This window comes from Nuphar pumila, chromosome 9 (genome assembly GCF_984573655.1).
Source record: "Nuphar pumila chromosome 9, dmNupPumi1.hap1.1, whole genome shotgun sequence".
Classification (NCBI taxonomy): Eukaryota; Viridiplantae; Streptophyta; class Magnoliopsida; order Nymphaeales; family Nymphaeaceae; genus Nuphar; species Nuphar pumila.
In genome coordinates this window covers 72317414-72337235 of record NC_143257.1, presented here as the reverse complement: position 1 = coordinate 72337235, position 19822 = coordinate 72317414, and the positions used below count along the sequence as shown (strand labels likewise).

The following is a 19822-nucleotide window of genomic DNA, read 5'->3' as shown; positions in this document are numbered from 1 at the left end:
CATACTGTTTAAGAAAAACAAAGAAGAAAAGATGACGGTAAATTCCTTTACGATGTTCACCAATGATCTAACCAGCTATTCAATTTATAATTATCTCGACGAGGTAGGAACGAACCTAAAAATGTTTTCTATCCAACAGAAGAAGGCAGGAAAGATAAGACGACCGTGTTTTATAAAACAAGCTAAGAATAGCACTTTCGTCTAAAAACATATCTACTGTTTTTATATATTATTTTATTATCGTGAACTGGCTTATGTATTATCGTAGATCCCAAGATATTCCTCCGTACACACCGGAGCACGCTAATTTCGGTTCCCCGGAAAACACACAACACCCTCTACGGGAAGCGTGACAAAAGAGGAGGCGGTCTTTTCCTAAGAGAGAAAGGGAAACGCTTCACTGCGTTCCTCTTCGTCTCCCTCGGTGAACGTCAGAGTGTTGGTTTCCTCCCTACTGGAGCTTCCCGACTTTTACTTGCAGAGGTTGTGCTCCTCTTATTCTCTGCGACGCTCTCAACTCGAGCGATCGCTTGTGTTGAGACTTGAAGGAGGAATCGTGTTGGGGGTTCTCTTTTGCTCCTTGAAGCAGCAGCGCAGATGGATCCTCTCAAGAGGCGTTTGGATGGGAAAGAAGAGCCGGAGACGAAGATCGCTCGGAAGGAGGGTTCCGGGTATCAGAGGGGTGGCCATGAGAGTAGCCCGCCGAAGGTCGACATCAGAAGGTATTGTCGGTTCTGATTCTATTCCGCCAAACGTCCGCGCGTTTCAACGCTTATTTTTTTCACAGGCCTTCCCTTCATCTTCTTAAGCAACCTTCTTCTTTCTTTTATTGCACGTCTGTGTTTCTGGATTCCTGTGCCGTTGTTTGTTGCCAATGAAACCTTGCATGTTTCTATTTCTTGATGGCTCATGCATTCCCTGTTTCGTGATTATTCTCTTCTCTTATTTGTTTGGTTGTTGTCGGGCCCCAGCTACCAGCAGAAGGCATATGAGGCCGCATTGCGGAGGAACACGATTATTTTTTTGGATACTGGAGCAGGTAAGACGATGATAGCTGTGATGCTCATCAAGGAAGTAGCGCGGCAGCTAAGAGATGAAGCCAACAAACGTCTCATAATTTTCATGGCACCTACCGTGCAACTTGTAAACCAGGTAAAGGGTTCACATCGGCTTTTGCGAGTCCATTTGGAAACAACTTTCACATCGGCTTTTGGTTTTGCAATGCAGCAATTTAATGTTATTAATGAGCACACTGATTTACGAGTGGAGGAGTACTTTGGTGCAAAGGGAATTGATGACTGGAATCTGCAGTCCTGGCAAAAGGAAATATCTGAGAAGGAGGTGACTCCCTGAGGATGTAGTTATCCTGATTATCTTTTTGCTTGTTCTTTGCAGTGTTCATATTAGATGAATTCAGTGGCTGTTTTACATGCTTTATTGCTGGCCATTAGTTTAGCGTACACATTTCTTCGTTCATAGCCTCAATCCAACAATAATCTTTTGTTGCCTAGTAGTGTTTGGGTTCTTGGACCTCCATCATTGTATGAAAATAAACCTGATAATCATGACTAAAAGCATTATAACTCACCCACCGGTCAATGGGATACCTCTCTCTGGTGGATCTGCGGATTTCATCTGTTGGTTCCACCGGTTCCTGTTGGCCAGTATCACAGTACGCCTCAACGTGAACATGTTGATCCATATCCTGCTGGATAACACTGTTTGTCATTTCCTTTTCTCTTCTATGATAATTTGACTACACAAGTTTTAACTAGTCATGGAGATGCAGTAGCTTGTACAACTAAATGAAAAACATTAGCCTAGAGATTTGCTATAAGTTTTGACAATTATAATAACAATTTCTTTTTTCTTTTGAGCAATTTCCAAATTGAACCTCAAGTTTTCAACAGAACTAAAGGCTGCACCTATTTATTGAATTTTTTCAAAGCACATATAAATTTTGTTATGGTTAATTAAAAAAATCATGGACAGTTTTGGCATTACATTTATAGAGAAATCTCAAACATGTCCATTAAAATTTATTAATCACTTTTTCTCTCTCTTCTTCTAACATCAAACTCTAATATCCTTACTCTTATGCCTGGAGATGATCTAAATATCCATACATTTTTGGAATGTTAGGTGCCTTTTGTTGCCTTGTTGATAATTGTCAAATGTTAGGTGCAATATTAAATTATGCTATAAAGTTAGGTGCCACTTTGAGAACTTCTCATTTCTTTTTGCTCTTTGAAAGGAAGCTAGCTTTCATCCTTATCTTTGCAAAAGGGGATTATTGGCCTCTTGTACAAAATCCTTCCTTCTGTTCTCCAACTGTATAAACCACGATGCTGGTGGATGCCACTATCTTGAAATCCGGATCTGTTTCTTAATTTTATTTTCAAATCATAATGGATTAATAATCTGCCTGATTGATGTATCCTCCAATCTGACCAGTTCATATGGTAGACATATCTGAGAAAGGCCAAGTTGAAAAGAGGTGAAACATTATTTGTTCCTTGGCCAAGTAAGTGGACACCTATTGACAAGTGAGAAACCTATATTTTCAAGGTTTTCTTGTGTTAACACAGTTTCTTCAATACTCGAACCAACATTCCATTGAGAGAGACAGATTTCCAGTTGCTTCATATTGTAATTAAATGGTAGTCAAGGTCCAAAATCGCAAACACATATGACATCAAATGCCAAAGGGGTTAAGTGCTGAAAGGAACACAAAGAGCAAATGAACACAACACACAAATCTCACAAAGGAAACACTCACAAATAAAGTAAGGAAATTTTGTTAATCACTTAAAATGCATAAGAATATGCATATGAACAAAGAGGGGCTTTGCCCTAATTGCTAGAATGCTAATGTCCAAAATCCCTTGTTGGGCATATTAAAAATACATCAGAAGAAAATAAATAGAAGAAAATATAAAAATATAAAAACACATAAAAACCTAACATACAATCTAAATAAGACACACACATCTCTCTCTATATATATGTACGTATAGATTGATGAGTAGCTCCTAAACAGTTTATGTCCTAAACTATGTCACAGGGATTCGGCTAGCAGGGTGCCGCACCCGCGTCGACGCGACTCGACGCGGGAGCGGGTGCGGTCAACCCGATCCTGGATGCGTTGACCGCACCCAGGATCATTTAGGTCCATTTTTTTTTTGGATTTTTTTTTAAAATTTGCCCTATGAAATGAGCTGCAAAATTTTAAAAAAAAAAATTTTTGCTGCTCCTGCCTTTTCAAAATCCTTCTTTTTCGTAAAGGATTTTCTCTCTCCATAATAAATGATAATGATGGTGGTAGCCTTGCTCTCTCTCCATAATAAATGATAATGATGGTGGTAGCCTTTTCAAAATCCTTCTTTTTCGTAAAGGATTTTCTCTCTCCATAATAAATGATAATGATGGTGGTAGCCTTGCTAATTCTTCTTTTTCGTAAATGATTTTCTCTCTCCATAATAAATGATAATATGATGGTGGTAGCCTTGCTGACTATTAGCATTCACTGTTCTACTGACGAACTCTTCTCCTGACGAGATGGGTGCGCTATCGTGCAGCTGTATATAAAATGAAATTTGAAAAAACCCGCGTCGGGGGAACCCTCGGACCCCCTTATATATGTATTTTACAATTTTGCCCTTGCCGCACCCCCGCACCCGGGTTTTTTGGAAGTGCCGAATCCCCGCACCCGCACCCGCACCCGCACCCGCACCCCTGTGACATAGGTCCTAAACTATCCTAAACGCTTTGAAAAAACATAGTTGCACATGTTTTTTGGTAACTCCTAACTTGTTGATGCATTCATAATTGCTTATTCACTGAAAACCATGCTTTGGATTGAATCGAGTCGATGAGAAACCTTGTTTTCTATTTCACCAACTTTTGGTGCAATATGTCAATTTTTGATTGCTCTTAATACACATTTAAACAGGAAAAATGCCTAATCTAATGCATGTTTTTTACTGTTTTAGGGAATACGTCTGTGAGTTTTGCTTAAGCAAACATCCAAAACTTTGTCCTTTGAAACCGTTTAGGAGATAAGGCTATTTTGGAGCTACTCATTACTCTCCCTCTCTCTCTCTCTCTCCCCCTACACACACACACACACACACACACACACACACACACACATATATATATATATATATATATATATATATATATATATATATATATATATAGTAATGTGTAGGTTCCAGACCATCCCAGATCCCTTTAAATAATACACTTGCATGTGTTTTTTTTCCTTAACCCAAACCTGTAAATGTGTTTTTCATTACTTATTTACTAAGAATCTTGCTTTGAATCAAATCAATTTAGCAATAATTCTTGTTTTTTTGTTAATCAAGTTTTTGGTGTAATATGAACAGTTGATTTTTTTGTTGAGCTCAAAACACATCAAAACATGAAAAATGTTTAAACTAATACATGTTTTCCATTAAATAAACCATAGTGATCACAACTACGAGTTTTATTTAAGTAAAAAACTCATGGAAATATGTTTTCTAAAGCAATCAGGGATAGTCTGAAAGATAAATGGTCTGAAACTTGCAGATTACTCATATATATACACATTTACTTTTTAACACATATATATCTAGACCACCACATCTTTTTAGTGACAACTACCAACACTTCATTAAGCGAACTCCATTGATTATGCTGATTCCCCTCATTCAAGTCCCTTCCAACTTCCTAAGTGCCTTCTTTCAAGATACCAAATGTCGTACACCTGAGCAACTAATACCTTTAAAAAGAAAATTTGAGATCTTTCTAGTCTCTTATTTGCTATCCTAGGAATCTCTTTATATGAAATAGTATGGTATGTTGTTGAAAGCATGCCTAATAAGGACAAAGCTCCCTGCCAATGACAAGTACCTTGCTGATCATGATGTAGTATTCCTCCACACTCAATCCTCAACTCTGCCACTTTAGATATGGCACTATAAACCATCATTTCAATGTAAGGTCAAAATTCTCAATTCGGGGTTTTCTTACTGAGACAATAAATTAAAAAATTTCAGAATATGCATATGAACAAAGAGGGGCTTTGCCCTAATTGCTAGAATGCTAATGTCCAAAATCCCTTGTTTGACATATTAAAAATACATCAGAAGAAAATATAAAAATATAAAAACACATAAAAACCTAACATACACCACACACATCTATATATATATGTGCATGTCCGTATAGAGTGATGAGTAGCTCCTAAACAGTTTATGTCCTAAACTATCCTAAACGCTTTGAAAAAACATAGTTGCACATAACTCCTAACTTGTTGATGCATTCATAATTGCTTCTTCACTAAAAACCATGCTTTGGATTGAATAGAGTCGATGAGAAACCTTGTTTTCTATTTCAGCAACTTTTGGTTCAATATGAGCCGTCGATTTTTTATCGCTTTGAATACACATTTAAACAAAAAAAGTGCCTAATCTAATGCATGTTTTCTACTGTTATAGAGAATACGTCTATGAGTTTTGCTTAAGCAAAGATCCAAAACTTTGTCCTTTGAAACCGTTTAGGAGATAAGGCTATTTTGGAGCTATCTTGGATGCAACACGACATCATAAGATAAAAATATAATGTATGCAATGCTAAAGTATGTTTTTATGCATTAAATAAAGTGCAATAAATCTAAACTAAATGCGAATCAAATAAAGAGATGGGAGAGAAGAAGTAAACCTCAGAATCGCTTTCGATGGAAGGGTTGAGAAAAGAAGTGGTCGTTCCCGCAGTCAAACACACACTCTGATGACGAGGAAGGGACACCGACGATAAGCAGGATCAAAGAAAGGATGAGATCTAAGAAGGAAAAGAGAAGATACGAGGGAGGAACCTGCAGTAGTGCGAGAGAAGAGGGAAAGAGAAGAGAGAGGAGATAGAGGGGCTGGCATTGTTTTCAAGGGAATACGTTGGCCTCTCCTAATTTAATACTATTTATAGCAAATATTAGGTTAAACAACTGTTTTCTAAACACTCTACCTAATTTTATAAAATTCCTAAAACTACTTTTTCTAAAAAATATTTTCAAAAGAAAGCTATTAAAGAAATCAAATATTCAAAAACACTGGTGAAATTTGTGCGATTTTTTCTCTTTTTTGAAAACTAATCAATGCCCTGAAAAAGTTGATAACCACAGGTGTTTATTCTGTTTTCGCACTGAAACCTGCACATATACGTATATCTAATGTGCCAACGATGGACTAAAACCTACTTAAAACAAGTGTATCAACGACTATAATAAGACCATAATCACTATGCCAACGATGGACTAAAATCAGACACGAAGGTGTGAATAAACATCTCTTGTCAACATGTAATAACACTTAAATAAGAGGCATAATAGGAGGAAACATAAAAGGTAAGATAGCTTGTAATGAAAACAAACTAATGCCATCAAATTGTACAATCTTTCGAAACACCCTGATTTTAAAAATAGATACCCTTCATAAATAAACATTTTTATGAGCATTCAATATAATAATAACCAAATAAACAAATAAGTGACACAAAACACTCATAAAACTAAAGATCAAACAACCGTCAGTTAGAGCCAAACTATAAGTTGACGATCTATACAGACATAACCGATGTGCACACAAATTTTCAAGAAAGAAGAAAACAAAGTTCAATAATAGAACAAAAGCCAACAAATGCTCAAGCATACAAAATTGTATACATATATATCAAATAAAACAATTTTTTGAAAAATTAAGATTCAAACATCATTTCAAAAAACATACATATATCTAATTTCACAAGATTAAACAAATAAATCTTATAAGAACAAGTCCAACAATAATAAAAAAACCATTCAAAGTTTATTTGTTTTAATAACAAAGGCAAACATATATATATATATATATTTAAAGATTAAAAAAAATAAGTGCTTCCTCATGCATAATCCATGAAAAAGATAACACTACAACTACTTAAAGATATAAGATACGTACCGGGTCTAGTTTTCCATTGAATCCAAGTCACACAACGATCATGAATCCTTCATGAAATACAAACTCGAACCAAAGAATCCCAAGACCCAAAAGAGACAAAATGCCAAGAATATGCTCTGAAAAAGGGTTTACCTTGCTAGTTGCTGCGTGCTTTGTTGGAAGGAGTAGGAATCCATTGATCACCTGCTATGGTTATTACTTCAAAAATCTTGTTGGATGCTTTGATAAATGCTTTCGATTTCCATTTCTTTTTGTCTAGTGAAATAACTTGATAAGGTAATGATTATAACTCCATGATTTATGAACATCTTTGTGTAATAAATTGATCAGGTAATGGTTATGACCCCACAAATCCTGTTGGATGCTTTGAGAAATGCTTTTCTGGCACTTGACATGGTGAGGTTGTTAATACTTGATGAGTGCCACCGTGCTACTGGAAACCATCCTTATACAAAAATAATGGTGGTAAGCTCTAATAGATGACTACGTTATCCTCATAACAATATTTATGCTATTTTCAGTGGCAATTATTGCAAAACGGACTTACTTTTCAATTGCGTATGTTAAAATAGGAATACTACCACAAGACAAATCACAAACCAAAGGTGTTTGGAATGACTGCCTCACCTGTCAGTAGGAAAGGTGCTTTGTCTATGTGATTGTTATTGTTCAAGATTATTTTGTGTCTAATGACAGTATTTTTTTATGTAGCTAAAAGTGCTTAGAACTTATGCTTACATGTAAAATCTCTTTTCAAGTATTTTTCTTGGTTTAATATAATGATATTTCTGTGTTTAAAGCTATCTTTGTTCGCAATGGGAATAATCGTCTGACTCTGTGATTGATGATTTTTTTCACAATATACATTATTGTTTTTAAGATGAGAAGTTTTTGGGCCTGGAACATACACAGGTGCACACACGCTTGCTCACACACACAGAGGAGGGGTAGGGGGAGGGATGAAGATGGACTTTACATCAGTTCACATGGAACCGTTGAAAAGGATACTGTTGTATATCGGGTCTACTACTATTCACGGTCTTATTTATACAAGATTGATTTCAGGAGAAGTATAGCTATCTGTTATTACTCATTGAGATTATTATTGGTGCTGGTGATCCAGATAAAAGGAATTTTGTTTTCAATAGAAGCTTAAGTGTCTTGGATAAGCATAATATGCGAATGTATAGCGCGATGAAGTGCTGGGGTAGAATATGCAGCACTTTCAAGGACTATCTTTGAAATAGTTTGGGAGGATAATTTAATATTTCAGGTGAGAAGATATGCACGATCCACAACTTATTCTGATGACAAAATTGCATCAGCATAGGCTTTAGATCTTCTGTTACTGACAGGACCAAGCACTTTCAAACAGAGTGCATTTTTGTTAGAGATAGAATTGCGTATGAAGTTAAAGCAATTTAAAGACTTTGATTTCTACTCTTTTCTTGATGTTATCGGTTTCTTACCAAGTATTTACACTGCAGTTTATTTACGATGTTCTTTGGGACAATTTTTTTCTTCTTTCTTCCAAATTGACAATCTATTTCTTCCATGGTGTTAACTATATGAAAAGGATGCTCCAATTTACTCCTGTGTCATGTCTACAATTCTTGATGGGAAATTAGAGACAAGATTATCATGACACATCTCCATCAGTCGTCTCTATGTTACTTAGGGTAAGAGGCGTGAAAATGGCACCTTAAATCCAACGGCTGCTATATGAAATGTCATCTGTTTTGGAACAATTTATGGTTTCAGTGTTGAGCAAGAACTATAGAGGAGGCGACAAGCAATTCTGATTGATCCGGTTATACATAGAGGGGGCAGGCGAAACGAATGCAGTATTGTTTTATGAATGAAGTTTTTTTATTGGCTTTATGAATGAAGTACACAATCCTATATTCAAGATGAATAGAATTGGTCAATTATCTCATCTTCTTCAATGCCCAAGTACACAATGAAACCAAGTCTTTTTTTTGGAATTTCTTTGACAGAATCATTTTATTAAGAATAGTCACACATCAGCATCTATTAAGGGTATTTTAGTCATTCAAGATATATCGGGATATGTCTGTACATGTTATATAAGCTGAGGGCATTTTTCTACAAGTTAAAATATTTTAATATATAAGGATGAGAACCCTATTCAGATCGGTCGTCCTCTTTTTTCTTGGCTACCAATCTATCTCTCTTTTCTCTATTGCATGAATTGCACACGTCATGCACGAACTCCAAGGCATTGTGTTATGGTATTACATCAGGGTTAAGTATAAGACCTCAAATCATCGAAGGCTGCTGACGAATATTCTCCTCCTTTCTTCAACATAAGTCGTTATTCCTTATTTCTTCCTCCTTTGTTATTCTTCACTATTCTCCATTCCCTTCTTCTTTGTCCCTATTCTGTATTTCACTCATCATAGTTTTTATTCATTCTTGTTTCCTTCGTATCAAATCTGATTCTTAAAGTCATCCATCTATTCCCCTAAAAAAAGGGGGGAAAGCAGCCCTGTTGATTTAAAAAAAAAAGGCTTGGTATAAAAAAGGGGACATGATCAGATCTGGTTAAGAAAAAAAAGAAAAACCAGGCTATTATAAAAAAGGTATTGAAATAGGGCTGACATCATCACTATTGTAGATCGGTTCCCTGCAGAAAGTGATTACTGTTTGCTTTTTTTATTTGCTAAAGTTCAGGAGTTACCTTTTCTTGAACTTTCATTGGTTTCTTTTTCTTTGTTTAGTTCCTTGCTTTTCTTCTATATATATATATATATATATATATATATATATATATATATATATAGCCCACAATGAGCCAAGTGCTCATTGTAGCTTGCCCACGAGTCTCTAGTCTCGTTGGGCCTCTCAAGTGCCGATTGGGCATCTGCACCCACGCGGTAGCCTTCGATAGTTGCCTCCCCACATCCCTTCCACTCCACTGTACCCGCTAACGAAGCACCATTCAACTCTTTACTACAACGGGTGCTCTTGAATGCCTCTTGCAAGGCGGCCTCGCTCAAGGTGGAGTCGTCGCCCGCCAAGAAGGTCACCCAAGAAAGCTTCCCAATCCTCAAAAGCGTGAAGACTGTTAGATTTTGAATCTCCAGGTCCTTCCACGCGTGAGAGCTGAAAAACAGAGAGAGAGATAGATAAAGGGAGAGAGAAGTTGGGAGAAACCGATGCCCATCAGTCTTAAGTCTTAGGGTCGGCTGCTGTGTATTCCTTTATATTAACATGTGATTACAAAATTAATTAGGCTACTAAAATACCTTCATTACAATAATCAGTATTACATAATGCCATTAATGAAGAAGTGGATGTCACGGGTCTGGATCGTAACCAGAGAAAACACTTCTTTTCACCCTCCCTCAAGTTGTGCATGATCTTGAATCATGAACAACTTGCCTTTTAACGTCCAAAATCTGTCTTTTGTCAATCTTTTTGTAAATATATCCGCCACTTGATCTGTAGTTCGAACAAATTCAGACTCAATCTCTTTCTCTTCTACCTTTTGTCTCACAAAATGCTGGTCTATTTCAATATGTTTGGCACGACTGTGATGGATTGGATTAAAAGACATACTAATGGCACTCTGGTTGTCACACAAAAGAAGTGATCGAGATATCGATTCTCCGACTTCTGTCAGTAGATGTCTAACCCAAGTAGCCTCAGCAGTGGCGGCTGCCATTGACCTGTATTCAACCTTTGTACTGGATCTGGCAACAACCTTTTGTTTCTTACTACTCCAAGAAACCAAATTCATCCCAACAAATACACAATAGTCGGATATTGATCTGCGTTCATCTGGATCTCCCGCCCAGTCCGCATCCGCATCAGAATAAATAGTGATCTCATGTGCACTTTGCCCATTTGTCTTTCGCTTATATATGAGACCATCCCCAACCGTTCCCTTCAGATATCGTAGTATCCGTTTAACGGCTTCCATATGCCCTTCACATGGGGCATGCATAAACTGAGAAACTTGATTCACCGAGTAGACTATATCAGGGCGAGTAAAAGTGAGGTATTGTAACATACCCACTATGCTACGGTACTGTGTGGGATTATCAAATGGATCTCCGTCTTGAGAGCTAAGCCTTTGATGAAGAACGCTAGGGGTGCTCAAGGGCTTGCAGTCTTTCATACCCGCTTTATTGAGAACATCAATGGTATACTTATGTTGAGTGAGAGTCATTTCTTCAGAGGAACTGTCGACTTCAACTCCAAGAAAGTACCGTAGTTTGCCAAGGTCCTTCATTTTGAACCTCTGATTCAAGAGATGTTTGACTTCTTCAATGTGCTCATTGGAACTGCCAGTGATGATGATATCATCCACATATATCAACAACAGAGTAATTGTGTCTTGGTTCTTAAATATAAATAAGGAGTGGTCAAGAAGAGATTTCTTAAAACCATATTTTTGTATTTCAAGAGAAAAGCTGTCAAACCAAGATCGAGATGCCTGCTTCAATCCATATATCGCCCTTTTTAGTCTGCAGACATATTTTGTAGGATTACCTTCTGCGTAACCAGTGGGTTGTTCCATGTAAACTTCTTCTCTCAAATCTCCATGAAGAAAAGCATTCTTCATATCAAGTTGGCTAATGGTCCATTGGTGTTCAACAACTAAAGAAAGTATGACTCGGATTGTCCCCATTCTCACCACTGGACTAAAAGTTTCATCATAATCCTGTCCTTGCTCCTGTGTAAAACCTTTGGCTACAAGTCTCGCCTTGTATCGCTCTATAGTCTCATCTGATTTATACTTTATTTTGTACACCCATTTCGAACCAACAACGTTTCTGTCAGGTGGTCTTGATACGACATCCCACGTACTACATTCATGTAGAGCTTCCATCTCCTCATTCATTGCTTCAATCCATCTTCTGGAATTTGATGCTTGAGAGAACGTTGTGGGTTCATCTTCTTTATTCAAGGCTGTTAGAAAGAGTTGAAAATCTAATGAGAAATTTTCATAACTGACCCACCTTTCAATTGGATGGCGAGAACGTGTGGATTTTCTAGTATCAACAATGTTGGATGTTGAGGATGTGTCCATGTCTGAATCAACTATGGTGGGTGACTCTCTTTCTCGTCGAGTGTAGACAAGGCCTTTATACCTTCCTGGATTCAAAGTTGAGTCTGTATTTTCATGATCAATCATTCCATCATCCTTTTGAGTGCAATTTGAGCAAGCATCACTAGTTCCTTAGAGAAGTTCATAATTCAACCAAGGATAATAAGCCTCAACTTTATGTTTTGATTCTGAAGAACTAGTACATCGACAATCAAAATTCAATTCATCAAAGATGACATTTCTTGATATTTTGATGCGCTTGCTCACCGGATCAAAGCACATGTACCATTTATAGTCATCAACATAACCCACAAACCTGCACTTCAAAGCCTTGTCCTGAAACTTATGTCTCCTTGAACTGTCAACATGAACATAGCATAAACATCCAAACACATGCAAATCGTAGTAGTTGGGGTGTATACCAAAAAGAGACAAGTAAGGAGACTTGTTTTCCAAAATAGTCATGGGCAATCGATTTATCACATGAACTTCAGAATGAAAAGCCTCTGTCCATAAAGTGATCGGAAGATTACTGTCATGCATCATGCTCATCGCACTCTCAACAATATGGCGATGCTTCCTTTCAGCAATCCCATTCTGCTGAGGTGTGTGTGGGCAAAACACATTTTTCCTTATCCCATTGCTTTGAAGAAAGTTAGTAAAGTCAATGGAAGAGAATTCACCTCCTCCGTCACATTGGAAACTTGGGATGTTTTCAGAAAATTGGTTTTTGACAAAGGAATGGAAGTTACAGAACAACTTGAAAGTCTCAGATTTATGTTTCATGAAAAATATCCAGGAATAGCGAGAATAACTGTCAACAAATAAAAGATAATATCTAGTTCCAAACATGGAAGCAACTGAAGCAGGCCCCCAAACATCAGAACAGATAGTCTCAAAAGGTCTTGAAGCTCTTTTATTGATAGAATGAAATGGTAAAACATGACTCTTACATAAGAGACAACTAGAACATTTGTTGTCATTGACATTTCTTCCTAAACTTGACTTGGGAATGAGGTTATTTGAAACAAGCTTTTCAATGAAACTACTAGTGCAGTGACCTAGACGACCATGCCAACGATTTGACTTATTGATTTCAGAGACACTAAAAACGCAGGTAGGATTTTCAGAAGACAACGATGATTGGAGCTTCAAGTTTGGCTCTGCAGAGCGAATATGTGCTGAAGGATCTTCTTGAAAAACATACATATTGCTTTGCCGTTTTCCTCTAGCGAACGTCTCCTTCGTGCAGAGATCTTTAACAAGAACAAAAGAAGGAGTAAATTCAACTGAGGCTTTGATATCATCAACAAGTTTAGAAACTGAAACAATGTTTTTCTTGATATTAGGAGCATAAAGAACATTTGAAAGATTGATGGGAGATTCGGGCAAGGGTATGATGGAGTTTCCAATATGCGAGACAGAGTGGTGTGATCCATCTCCAGTAACTATACTACTTCTACCAATGTAAGGAACAAGTTTTAGGAGCTTACCTGCATCACCAGTAACGTAAGTCGCTGCGCCAGAGTCCACATACCAAGTACCTTGCTTATTTTGTTTCAGATTCAATTCTGCTAAGGCTGACAACAACAACTCTTTTACTTCTCCGTTGGTCCTTGTACTGTCTGTGCCTCTTTTTGCTTAAGTTTGTGTTGATTTTTCTTTATTTAGGGGATTGAACCAGCAGTTAGCTTTGATATGCCCCCTTCTATTACACAGAAAGCAAGTAGGAATTGGCCTCTGTCTTTGTGGGTTGGTATATGAGTTGGGTGTAGGCAATAATCCACGACCTCCATGACCACTTCTCCCTTGTGCTCCTTTTCCCTTGATATCATAGCTTCCTCGTCCTCGTGCATAAGTAACCCCTGTAGCAAGAACTTCTTGAAAAGAAGTCATCGTATATATGGCTGACCCGATCCACTTACATAATGGATCGGGTCCAGATCCAATTAGTGTTTTTTTAATGTACATTAGCATGTTGTTAAGGGGTATTTTTGTACCCTAGTTATATTCACTTAAACTTTAAATACAATGAAAGGTGCAGTCACGATTGACGCACGACCTTTCTCTGAAATCCCCCTTTTTCTCTCTCTCTCTCTCTCTCCTCTCTCTCTCTTTCGCTCGTTCACAGGAGAACGAGGGCTCCCCCCTTTTAACATGGTATCAGAGCTTATTTAGAAGACCACGATCTGCTGAGTCTGATCGAGTCTTCTTCACCCACGATCGACGCTTCAGCCACGATCGACGAATCACGCCTGCCAACGATCGAGTTTTCTCCATCACAGGCCTGCCACGTTCTGCTGTTCTCTTCATCACGATCTGCTGATCCCTACAGCCACAATCTGCTGTTCCCTTCATCACGCCTGCCAACGATCGCAGTCTGATCGAGTCTTCTTCTAAAACGATTGACGCTTCAGCCACAATCGAGCAATCACGCCTGCCAACGATCGAGTTTTCTCCATCCTTCAGCCGAGTACATCTGGAAACGCAACCTCTGAGTCTGATCGACTTTTCTAGAAACGCAAAGTGCAGTTTGTCTTCGAGTCTTCCTTCTCCAATGGAAACGCAACCTCTGTGGTGACGTAAATTTTTTTTTTATTACAGAATCACTGTGATTCCTTTGATTTCCTACAATCTGTTAATCTGTGATTCCTCTGTTAATCTTTGCTGATTTCATTGTCTCTGAAATTCTGTTGTTTTCATTCTGAACTTGTTTTCTAGTTCACTTGTCTGCTGTTTTCATTCTGAACTTGTTTTCTAGTGCACCTGTCTGCTGTTTTCATTCTGAACTTCTGCTCTGTCCTGACTGCAAAGTATCACCTGGTACATCAGCCTCTTAGCCGAACTCTCTGCAGCACCTAGAAATCACGTCAACTTGTTTTCTAGTTCACCTGTCAACCGAGTGTCCTCTTAGCCGAACCTTCTGTTTTGCTTTGTTTCTCTTTATATACTTAAGTGTGAGTTCAGCTTTTCCCTCCAATGGATTTTACTCATGGGCAATCATGTTTGTCCTCAAGTTTTCTCGGTCAACTAGTTTCTGAAAAACTGAATAACCTCAATTTCTTAACCTGGAAAAGACAGATCATCCCATTTATAAAGAGTCAGGATCTCTCTGGTCATCTGGATGGATCGGTTCCCGCTCCTCCAGAATTCCTTTCGCAGGAAAAAGCGGATGATAAAGGAGAACAATCTGTTGTTCTTCACAAGAATCCAGAATATGTTGCTTGGATGAAAAGGGATCAATCGCTAGTGGCATACATCACTTCAACTCTCTCACAAGAGGTCCTTATTGCCCTTCCTGATGATTGTTCGGCCAAAGAACTGTGGGATACGCTAGTTCAAACATACTCTCAAATTTCTGTGGCAAGAATTATGTTTCTTAAGCGAGAGTTTCAAATGCTGAAGAAAGATTCCATGTCTATCATGGAATACCTGAATAAAATGAAAAGTATCACAGACCAACTGGCTGTTGTTGGGTGTCTTGTCAGTGAAAAAGATAAAGTTCAACAAACCTTGAGTGGATTGGGGCCAGATTATCATGTTATGACGACAACCTTACTATGTTTACCAGAACTTCCAAAGTTTGAAGATCTTCGTGCGAAATTATTACAATATGAAATGACTCTGAAAGGATCTTCTGAAGATACTCATGGGCATTCAGGAACACAGGATGTACTGGCTATGGGAATAAGTTATGGTCGAGGAAGAGGAAGTTCTTTTCGAGGAAAAGGAGGCCAAGGGAGAAATACCTATGGAGGTCGTGGCATACTTCCAACACCCAATATACAAGGACAAAGACCCACTCCCACATGTTTCCTATGCAACAAGAAAGGGCACATTAAAGCGAATTGTTGGTTTAACCCTCAAAACAGAGGGAAAGCTCCACAAGCAGAAGCTAGGAAGGATGGAGAAGTAAAAGAGTTGCTGCTGGCAGCCTTGGCAGGATTGAATATGAAGCAAAATGACAAAGGAATTTGGTATGTCGACTCCGGAGCAGCTACTCATGTCACAGGTGATGTAGGTAAACTCTTGACTCTCACTCCTTATGTTGGTAAGAATAGCATAGTCACAGGAGATGGATCTCATCACACAATCTCACATACTGGAAATGCCACTATACACATGTCAAAGTCCTCTCTTAAACTTCCAAGTGTCGTCCATGCACCTAATATTCAAAAGAACATTGCTTCTGTCTCAAAACTTGTTGATGATGCTAATGCTTCAGTTGAATTTACTCCCTCTTCTGTTTATGTCAAGGATCTTCGCACGAGGAAGACATTCGCTGAAGGAAAACGATGGGGCAATATGTACATCTTTCAAGAAGATCCTTCCTTCATTCATTCCAACTATTCATCCTTGAAGCCTCACCAACGTCAATCTTTTGACCCTGATTTTATATTTACTATTTCTGAATGTAACAAGCCAAGACTTTGGCATAGTCGTCTTGGCCATTGTGGTCGTCATTTTATTGAAAAACTTGTCTCGAATAATCTCATCCCTGAGTCCAGTCTGAGTTCAGAAGTCGTTGATACAAAGTGTTCTAGCTGTCATTTATGTAAGAGTCATGTTTTACCATTTACTTCCATTAATAAAAGAGCTTCAAGGCCATTTGAGGTCATTTGTTCAGATGTCTGGGGTCCTGCTCCACTTACTTCTCTTTCTGGCAGTAAATACTATCTTATCTTCATTGATAGTTACTCACGTTATACTTGGATATTTTTTATGAAACACAAATCAGAAGTCTTTGGATTGTTCTAGAGATTTCATTCTTTTGTTCAAAATCATTTCTCTACCAACATTCTCAATTTCCAGTGTGATGGAGGAGGTGAATTCTCCTCGAGTGACTTTGTTAGTTTCCTTCAACATAATGGGATAAAGAGAAGAGTGTCTTGCCCGCATACACCTCAACAAAATGGGATTGCTGAGAGGAAACATCGACACATTGTTGAGACTGCTATGAGCATGATGCATGGGAGCAACCTCCCTGTATCGTTATGGACTGAGGCTTTTCACTCCACAGTTCATGTGATAAATCGATTGCCCATGAGTATCTTAGAACACAAGTCACCATATTTCTCTCTTTTTGGCATACAACCTGATTATCATGAATTACGTGTGTTTGGGTCTGTTTGTTATGTTCACATTGACAGCTCACTCAGGCACAAGTTCCAAGATAAAGCCTTAAAATGCAGATTTATAGGATATGCAGAAGACTACAAAGGGTACAAGTGCTATGATCCCTTGAGTAGGCGTGTCAAAATATCAAGGAATATAATTTTCGATGAAATGAACTTTGATGATCAGGATGCTAATTCCACCTTTCATGCTGATAACTCGAGCCCCAGCATTGAGGTCTACTACCCATGGTTAAATTCAGAACTCTTTTCCAATGGTAAGGTAGACTGTCCAGAAAATTGCAGTCAGAAGGAGACACATGAGGAATCAGCCAATGAAACTCAAACGGAGGAGACTGTTACACATGACTTGGAGCCAACAAGATATAAGGGTATTGTGTACACCCGGCGAGAGAAAGAGCCCTCATTCATTTCTTGCACGAGTACAGATCCATCTGGATCATCCGCTTCGCAGACGATGGATGTCAGAAGATCCTCACGGATTCGACATCCGCTTGACAGGTGGGTAAGTTATAAAAATTTTTCACTGGATTTTCAATTGTTCTTGACATCCATAAGTAAAGAGGATGAGCCCCTCATGTTCTACCAAGCTGCGAGCTCTAGAAGATGGGTAGAAGCAATGAATGAAGAAATGGAGGCCTTACATGAATGTGGGACGTGGGAGATTGTACCTAGACCACTAAACAGAAATGTTGTTGGGTCAAAATGGGTGTACAAGATAAAGTATAAACCAGACGGGAGCATCGAAAGGTATAAGGCTAGACTTGTAGCCAAGGGATTCACACAAGAGGAAGGCCTGGACTTTGATGAAACTTTCAGCCCAGTAGTTAAAATGGGGACCATTCGCATTGTGTTGAGTCTAGCCATTAAACATGGATGGACATTGAGCCAGCTGGATGTAAAGAATGCGTTTCTGCATGGAGATTTAAAAGAAGAAGTCTACATGGAACAACCCACCGGATATGCCGAACGAGACGCCAAAAAATATGTATGCAAGTTAAAGAGAGCCCTCTATGGTTTGAAACAAGCTTCTCGTTCCTGGTTCGACAGTTTTTCTTTAAAAATACAACGGCATGGCTTCTCTCGGTCCCTTCTGGATCACTCATTATTTATTCACAATGAACAAGGAGTCATACTCTTCTATTAATATATGTAGATGACATCATCATCACAGGGAACTGTAAAAGTTACATTGAGGAGGTAAAGAAATTATTAAATCAGAGATTTAAGATGAAAGATTTGGGAGAGCTGCGATATTTTCTTGGGGTAGAAGTTGATAAAAGAAATGATACACTCACCCTTACTCAACACAAATACACGTTGGACATTCTCAGTAGAGCAGGCATGACAGATTGCAAGCCGTTGACAACTCCAAGTGTCATTCATCAGAAACTGAGTTCAAAGGAAGGAGATATATATGGAGATCCCACTAAGTATCGCAGCTTAGTTGGCATGTTGCAATACCTGACTTTTACTAGACCTGACATAGTATATTCGGTTAATCAGGTATCCCAATTCATGCATGAACCTCGTATGTCACATATGGAGGCAGTCAAACGTATACTTCGTTACCTGAAGGGTACGGTTGGTGATGGGCTGGTATACAAGAAAAGAGACTTAGATCCAGGCGGGGACCGTGAGGGCCATGAGATCGTCACTTATGCTGATGCTGATTGGGCGGGTGATCCAGACGAACGACGATCAATATCCGGTTATTGCAACTTCATTGGGCCAAACTTGGTATCCTGGAGCAGTAGAAAACAAAAGGCGGTTGCTAGATCAAGCATTGAGGCTGAATATAGATCGATGGCCACTGCCACGACCGAAGCTACATGAATAAGACATCTCCTGACAGAAATGGGAGAACCGATTGCTCGATCACTGTTGTTGTGTGACAATCAAAGTGCCATCAACATGTCCTTCAATCCCATCCACCATAGTCGAGCAAAGCACATTGAAATAGATCAACATTTTATTAGAAAAAAGGTTGAAGACAAAGAGATTGAGCCCATATATGTGCCAACTGAAGAATAAGTTGCTGACATCCTCACTAAAGGGCTGACAAAGGATAGATTTTGGTTTCTGAAAAACAAGTTGTTCATGGTTCAGCACCATGCACAACTTGAGGGAGGGTGAAAAGAAGTCATCGTGTATATGGCTGACCCGATCCACTTACATAATGGATCGGGTCCAGATCCAATTAGTGTTTTTTTAATGTACATTAGCATGTTGTTAAGGGGTATTTTTGTACCCTAGTTATATTCACTTAAACTTTAAATACAATGAAAGGTGCAGTCACGATTGACGCACGACCTTTCTCTGAAATCCCCCTTTTTTTCTCTCTCTCTCTCTCTCCTCTCTCTCTCTTTTGCTCGTTCACAGGAGAACGAGGGCTCCCCCCTTTTAACACTTCTTGTGCCCCAGTATGCATAGATGATTCTTCAGAAAAGCCCTTTAGATTCATCTCATATTGTAACAATTTTGCGTGCAGATCTTCAAAGTTGGGCAGCTCAGGTAAACATAACAGGGAAGTGACAATCATATGATAGTCGTGTCCCAATCCACTGAGGGTTTACTGTACCAAATCTTTATCAGAAACTGTACTTCCAACAACTGCTAACTGATCTGTG

At 38.5% G+C, this 19822-nt stretch overlaps 1 protein-coding gene across 4 annotated transcripts in view; it reads left to right on the top strand.

The window, feature by feature from the left end:
- Positions 1–338: 338 nt before the first annotated feature.
- DCL3 (dicer-like 3) overlaps positions 339–19822 on the top strand; it is a 145061-nt gene continuing 125577 nt past the window's right edge. For all 4 annotated transcript variants that reach the window (XM_090017661.1, XM_090017660.1, XM_090017659.1 and 1 more), the window contains exons 1-5: positions 339–722; positions 972–1152; positions 1228–1341; positions 7311–7445; positions 7553–7622. In XM_090017661.1, the coding sequence (XP_089873787.1) occupies positions 598–722; positions 972–1152; positions 1228–1341; positions 7311–7445; positions 7553–7622 (625 nt within the window). In that variant the 5' untranslated portion in view covers positions 339–597. The remainder of the gene's footprint in view (positions 723–971; positions 1153–1227; positions 1342–7310; positions 7446–7552; positions 7623–19822) is intronic.